The sequence below is a fragment of the Pygoscelis adeliae genome, unplaced genomic scaffold (assembly GCF_000699105.1).
Source record: "Pygoscelis adeliae isolate BGI_AS28 unplaced genomic scaffold, ASM69910v1 Scaffold62, whole genome shotgun sequence".
NCBI lineage: Eukaryota > Metazoa > Chordata > Aves > Sphenisciformes > Spheniscidae > Pygoscelis > Pygoscelis adeliae.
The window spans coordinates 2,233,275-2,240,184 of NW_008824401.1; the positions used below are offsets into that span (position 1 = coordinate 2,233,275).

A 6,910-nucleotide genomic window follows, 5' to 3' on the forward strand; every position below is an offset into this window, starting at 1 on the left:
ACAATTTTTCAACCTATCAGCTGATTTAATCTTCCATTTGGGTGTGTTTATTGATTGTAGCTAAATAGGATATCCTAGATACTCAAAACAAGTTACTTTTTCTGTGATGTGACTTGTCTGTGCTGGTAACCCCTTGAAATAAGGGCTGGGGGTTAAAATTCCAACCATTGTGTCCTAAAATTTCTCTCTGGAATGAATCTAAGAAACTGCCCAACTGAATAGTCAGGTTTTTCAAGCATCTTTACTGAATTTGAAGAGAAGACTGGATGTGCATTTTCCAAAATCTTACTATACAGATCCATTAAGCATGTCACCCTACAAAGAGAACTTGTAAAATATATCTGGAAATATTATCTTAGCTTGCTAACGACTTCTGTGCAATTCTAAGCTGAACTACATCTACATAACAGTGAACTTTATCCAGCTTTAAGGTTAAGAACATCATCTATTGCTCTGCATCTAGAGATAGACTCAGACCACATGCAGGAATGAAGACCTCTGCCCTTTCTACACTAAGCACATGCCTTGTTTTAATAGCATTTTCAAGGAAGATGACTGCTAGGAGTAGAAAACATGGTTTAAAGTGGTTTTCAGTTGTACTGAAATAGATTTAGTGACTCACAGCTCTGCATAAGTGGCACAACAGAATTTTGACAGTAAACCATCGTAGCTAGATTTCTTAATAATGTTTGAGACAGGTGATGCATTCCATTGCTATGTTCAGAAACACATACTAGGAGGTACTTACATTCTTAAAACCTTTGCTTTGGCAAGGCCAGTTTCCTGCATAAAGGCCAGCTGGAACTATGCACATGTTAGGTAGCACTGTGCAAGCCCTAGCTTTAATTTTTTTAATAAAATGTTATGGACTACACTGAGGACAAGTGCTTTACAGATACTAAATGTAATTTTAATTTTCTTATATAAGACTTTGATCAGGTTTTCATGTCTGGGCAAAATTTATTTGATTTAGTGCCATATACAATTACAGGAGGATTACTGATGCTGTTGATAAAGTATCTTCTATAGGTGGCATCTTAAACATTCATCTGTTCTTAAGTGTTATTTCTAAATGATGTATGAAGTTTCTCTGTAGCATTTCCTCACCTTTAAGGTGATTTGAGATTCTGAATGGTGTCATGTAAAGTACAAGCTATTATATTACCTCTTTTATGGGATGAGGTATTTAAAGGAAACAGAATATAGATAACCTCCACAGGAAGGGAAGACACTCTAAAGAGGAAATACCTTGAGCATCAAGTAGACAATTCAGTTAAGTTCTACACTCTTTTGCACAAAATCAAGTAGCACTGTCAAAACCATTTTAGGTTTGTGAGTTTCAAATTGTGATTTATTTTTTAATATTCAGCTTGGATTTATTGTGTTTAACAAGAAAGGCATAACCATAACAAAGCTACCACATCTTCATATGTCAAACATACTCTTTCAAAACAGCTACAAAATTCTGTACAAGTAGCCACTCAATGTTTTTTAACTTAAATTTTTACATGAATTCAGGTGCTTTCCATTAAGAAATCCAACCCTTCTAAATGTCTGGATGATGCATATCTTTGATATCGGCAACTGGGTGATGCTGCTGGCTTTTTTCCACTATTGTGCCAACAGTGGTTAGTTCTTACTAACAGGAAAGTAAAAAGCCAGAATGCTTAAGCTTTTTCCTCTTTTTCTGCCTAGCAATCAGCGGCGGTCCCTTTGAGAATCCATTTCGGCTAAAGCAGTTTCACTTTCACTGGGGAACAAAGCACAGCCAGGGATCGGAGCATACAATTGATGGCAAACCTTTCCCATGTGAGGTAATGATGTGTTTTTACAGATGGGATTAATTCATGCAAATGCTGTTGACAAATGACTTTGTCTGTAGTGGGGACTGCATGTCCCTTAGGATTCTGATTACTTACCATGGTTAGGTCAGCACAGACTTCAATGTAAGGAATAAAATTATCATTAAAGTTTTCTGTTGATCACCCTATTTTTTTAGAATGCAATCTTGTCCCCGCAGTGCAGCCCTTTCTCCAAGATTCTCAGTCATCTTACCCTATGCAAGGGGACAGAGTTAGGCCCAGAGTTTAGCTGCTGTGCTCACACAGCACCTCTAACAGCCCTTTGCTGTGTAGTTTAGCCTGCTGCACACAATTGATTGCATGCTTTTACTTATAGGAAGATATACTGACAAACAGGATGCTGAGAAGCCATGTATAGCTTCGCTACCTGGCTGTTATGGTTTAACCTGGCAGGCAGCTGAACACCACACAGCCGTTCGCTCACTCCCTACAGCGGGATGGGGGAGAGAATTAGGAAAAAGTAAAATTTGTGGGTTGAGATAAACAGTTTAATAGGACAGAAAAGGAAGGGAAAAATAATTATGATGAACGAATACACAAAAGTGATACACAATGCGATTGCTCACCACCCGCCAACTGATGCCCAGCCAGTTCCCAAGCAGCGGTCACTGCCCCCCAGCCAACTCCCCCCTGTTTATGTACTGAGCATGACGTCCCATGGTATGGAATGTCCCTCTGGCCAGTTGGGGTCAGCTGTCCTGGCTGTGCCCCCTCCCAGCTTCTTGTGCACCTCCAGCCTTCTCAGTCGGTAGAGCATGGGGAGCCGAAAAGTCCTTGACTAGTGTAAGCACTGCTTAGCAACAACTAAAACATCGGTGTGTTACCAACATTGTTCTCATCCTAAATCCAAAACACAGCACTGTACCAGCTACTAGGAAGGAAATTAACTCTATCCCTGCTGAAACCAGGACACTGGCACAGTTAGCTTAGGCTTCACTGATGATCACAACCTGTGAAATGACTGTGCTGGTGCTATCCATAGCTTAGAAATGGCTTCATCTGAGGGCTCTTGAGAGTTTTGCAAAGCTAGGACAAGGCACAGGCCTTTCCCAGCACAATCTATCCCAAATACTACAGTAGCGTAGCATCCTGGAGTCTACCAGTGAGCACCGGAGCATAGTGCTTCATGGGATGAAGGCACATACCAGGGAAGTTGGGTCACAGGTTAATGTCTGATTTGTTTCAAATTAAGGCTGATATATATAACTTTGTTTAGTGTCTGTCCGTGCTTATGGACTGGTCTAAAAGACAGAACTTGCTCATCTTTCCAAAGATGCCTTTGGAGCAAAACCTACTTTCTGTTATGAATGACCATTAGTGCCTGTTAACATGAGACAACCTATGTTCACAGCTTCTGTCGCTAATTTGTTTAATTCTTATTTGTTATTTTTTCTTTAAAGCTCCACTTAGTTCACTGGAATGCCCGAAAATATGCAACATTTGGAGAAGCAGCAGCAGCTCCAGATGGCTTGGCAGTAGTTGGTGTTTTCTTGGAGGTAAGAATCACAAAAATAGCATGTTTACATGATGAAAAGCATTATGCTGTCAAGTGTTTGAGAACCAAGCCATGTATTTAAGAAGTGCTTAAGGAAAACAGATGACTTACTGGAAGCAGTAACTCATTGCAAATTGCTGTTAAACTTTAGTAGGAATGTTGAGATTCAGATAAGAAAACAACACCTATTCAAAGCATAATTATAGTTATTCTTATTTAACCTGTCTATTCCATTATTTTAGATTGGGAAAGAACATGCCAATATGAACAGACTCACTGATGCTTTGTACATGGTAAAATTTAAAGTAAGTTTTAAGCTTTTTAAATTCTATTGTTTCTGGGTTATCCTTTAAAAATCAAGCTCATGTACATGTTTGAGAAAAATCAAAAATCACCCACCACAAATCCTCCCATCGTTAGAACATCACTGTAGCTGTATTCTCTTCTTCCCTTCCAAAGTTCATTTACCTAATCTCAGGTGCCTCCCAAGGTTATGCTGGCCCCACCGGTCATGCAGAGGTTCTACTTTTCCCAGAGTATCTAAAATAGAAAGCTCCATAACCCTTTAGGCTCAGCTCTTACACTCAGCAAAATAATCCTTTTCCGCTTGCCTTCAACAAGTCAAAGCTGGCTGACTATCTTCTGCTGCAAAGCTCTGTCAGGGGACAATCTTAATGAGGTCCTGAGCTAGTCTATTCTTACAGTGATACCCGAAGGTGGTCTTTAACCAGATGTATCTGAGAGCTTTGAAGATTGATACATGCTGCACTTTCTCAAGTGCAGACTGATTAGACCACTACAAATGTTATCCTTTCTGGACTTACATGAGGTTAATGCATTCTATAACATGCATAAGTTTTAATATGCAGAATAAACTACATCTAATACTTGAGCGGGCATATTATTTCTCGCTCCTCTGTATATGCTTGTGAAAGACAGGAAATGAAGGCAGTTACACAGCAATATGTAGGCTGCAGACAATAAATGATACTTTAAGTGGTTTCTTCCACTTGCAGGAAAGAAATAGTTATCCCTCAGTTGCAGTGATGGAAGGTCTGCAGGTTTGCCACTGGGGATAAGCTGCTCATTCTGTTCCTTATGAGCAATTTTACAGACAATTGGAGAATGCTTTCTGAGTGACTAAGTGCCTTTCAGATACTCCTACAGGCTGAAAAAATCTTGCCCTAGACTGCGGTAGTTAAGGCAATCATTACTTTAGGCAGCAGCTCCTTCTATTTCTACTGGTCTTTTGGTTGATCCACCTTCCTGTAATTACAGGCTTGAACACTTGATTTTTAAAGCCAGTATTTGTCCTAGCAGACAATAACTGTTTGGGGCCAAGTTTTCCATAGTTTCAAATTTGCTACTGAAATAGATGGGAAGCACAGAAAATAGCAAGTAATGAGACAAGGAATTCTGCCATGATATTATCTATAGCTCACACTGAACACTATAAACAGAATACACTTCCTGCCTTATTTTTAGACCTTCTGTGACAAGAGCTGAACTTTGGTAGAGGCAATGGGGCAAGAAGTCAAAGTCCAGTAAGCCAGCAGCAGGCATCACACTTGCCATGCTAATCTTAGATAACAGTTGTTTTAAGGCAGCCAAACTTTTATAGACTTTTCCTTTCCCCTACTTTTTAATGTTACTTTAGCATTTTTTCCTCTTTCAAAGAGTTCTCTAACCTGCTCTTAAATGTAAAAAGATAAATTTCAAGTATCTTTTTTTTTCCAGGGAACAAAAGCACAATTTAGAAGCTTCAACCCCAAATGTCTCCTGCCTTTGAGTCTAGATTATTGGACATACCTTGGTTCTTTGACAACACCACCCCTTAATGAGAGTGTAACATGGATAGTGCTGAAAGAACCCATCAGAATTTCTGAGAAACAGGTGAACTTCTGATACTCTCCCAGTTCTTGTGGGATTCAACACTGGATAAGTCACAGGCAGTGACTGATTTGATTTGCAATGGGGCTAAGTTATAAGACCATTAGCCTGTGAATAATCAGGGCTTCTGCTTTTTTCTGTTAATACTCTCTAGAATCTTTGTTTGAACCTGTTCTACTAACAGATTAAAATGTACTGAATACTTTCCTTTGGTCCTTTTTCAAAAACATGAATATTGATTGCCCTCTTAAGCAGTAAATTTTTTCACCTGAATTTACAGCTGGAGAAATTCCGCATGCTCCTCTTCACCAGTGAGGAAGACCAGAGGATCCAAATGGCAAATAATTTTCGCCCCCCTCAGCCTCTTAATGGGAGAGTAGTTCGAGCTTCCTTCAAGGCCTGAAGAAAACTGATAATGGCCCTGAGGTATCCAAGAGCTTCCACATCTGAGATACTATAAACAGAAACTCTGGTCTTCAGATCACTCATGGAACACACAAGATAGCCATATCCATGAACACTCTACTTGGAGGGGGACAATCTTCTGATTTTATATTTTATTTGAATTGCTCATTCTTTTGAAAAATGGGTTGTTTTTAACTAGCCCTTCTTAATATAAGGGATAGTTGAGTAAACTAGAGTGTTCTCAAAGATGTGAAATCCTAAAAATTAAGATGAAAATAAATCCCACTTAATATAAAATGGGAAATTATGTAGTGATCTACTAGTACAGATGGTCACAACTTCTAATTGTCTCATTTAATACATGATGAAACAGTAGTCAAGAACTTTGGACAAATTTGACTTAAATTTTCTTTACCAATCTCTTTTTTTAGCATTTGCTGAGCTCTGTCCGATTTAAAGATTGCTTTCACTGTATTCTTGCTGTCTGTTGACACAGTGCACATGAGTAGCACTAGAAAAGTTCTTCACTCACCTCAAGCAGGGACTGGTATGAAAACTACATACATATTTTAAAGTTACTGTTCTAAGATGCTGTTTTATAACTAATTTAAAATAATGTAAATGCTGTGTTTAAAAGCAGGCCATTTTATTGCACAGTGTTGTTCAGACATTTGTTCTTTTAGCCCACGCAGCATACATAACTAATGCCCTTGTCACTTTTGTTGAAAAGAACATCTATAGCAATTCAGGTATGTGTTTTGTGGTTCTCAATTGTTCAAATTCTACCTCAGTTACGTGATTTGCTCTGCAATATGACCTCCTTCGCTGTCTGCCCTAAAGTAGGTATTTTGTTTACTTTAGGGACCTAACATGGGTAGACCTTGACTGCACTGAATGTGCATCGCTGCACAAATCCTCTTGCTATGGCAGTCTGTCAGGGATACTACCTGCAGATAGGAGGTTTCATCAGTCCTGAGTCCTCTTACCTCTTCAAAAGAAAGTTGCTTCAGAAAAGCCATGTGTTAGTATTACTGCTTCTGCAGCTTAGTGACAAAATTCAGACTTGTGTCTCTGGTACTAAATACAGTGATGCCATCTGTAACTGTCCACAGTCTATTTTCAGTTACTTTAATTCTGGGCTTCAAAAGTTCTGCTTCATCTGTATAGTCCAGATAGAATTTGCTGATGTTTATTAATTTTCATCAGCTTAGATGGTGAAATCATCAATGTAAAGGAAAGCGGGGGGGGGGGGAAAACG

General features: G+C 39.0%; 1 protein-coding gene across 1 annotated transcript in view; it reads left to right on the forward strand.

Annotated features, from left to right (window-relative positions):
• Window positions 1-5,686, forward strand: part of CA7 (carbonic anhydrase VII) — an 8,835-nt gene extending 3,149 nt beyond the window's left edge. Inside the window, exons 3-7 of the mRNA XM_009320259.1 lie at window positions 1,696-1,814; window positions 3,263-3,358; window positions 3,600-3,662; window positions 5,095-5,250; window positions 5,528-5,686. Of these exons, the coding sequence (XP_009318534.1) occupies window positions 1,696-1,814; window positions 3,263-3,358; window positions 3,600-3,662; window positions 5,095-5,250; window positions 5,528-5,650 (557 nt within the window). The 3' untranslated portion in view covers window positions 5,651-5,686. The remainder of the gene's footprint in view (window positions 1-1,695; window positions 1,815-3,262; window positions 3,359-3,599; window positions 3,663-5,094; window positions 5,251-5,527) is intronic.
• Window positions 5,687-6,910: the final 1,224 nt, after the last annotated feature.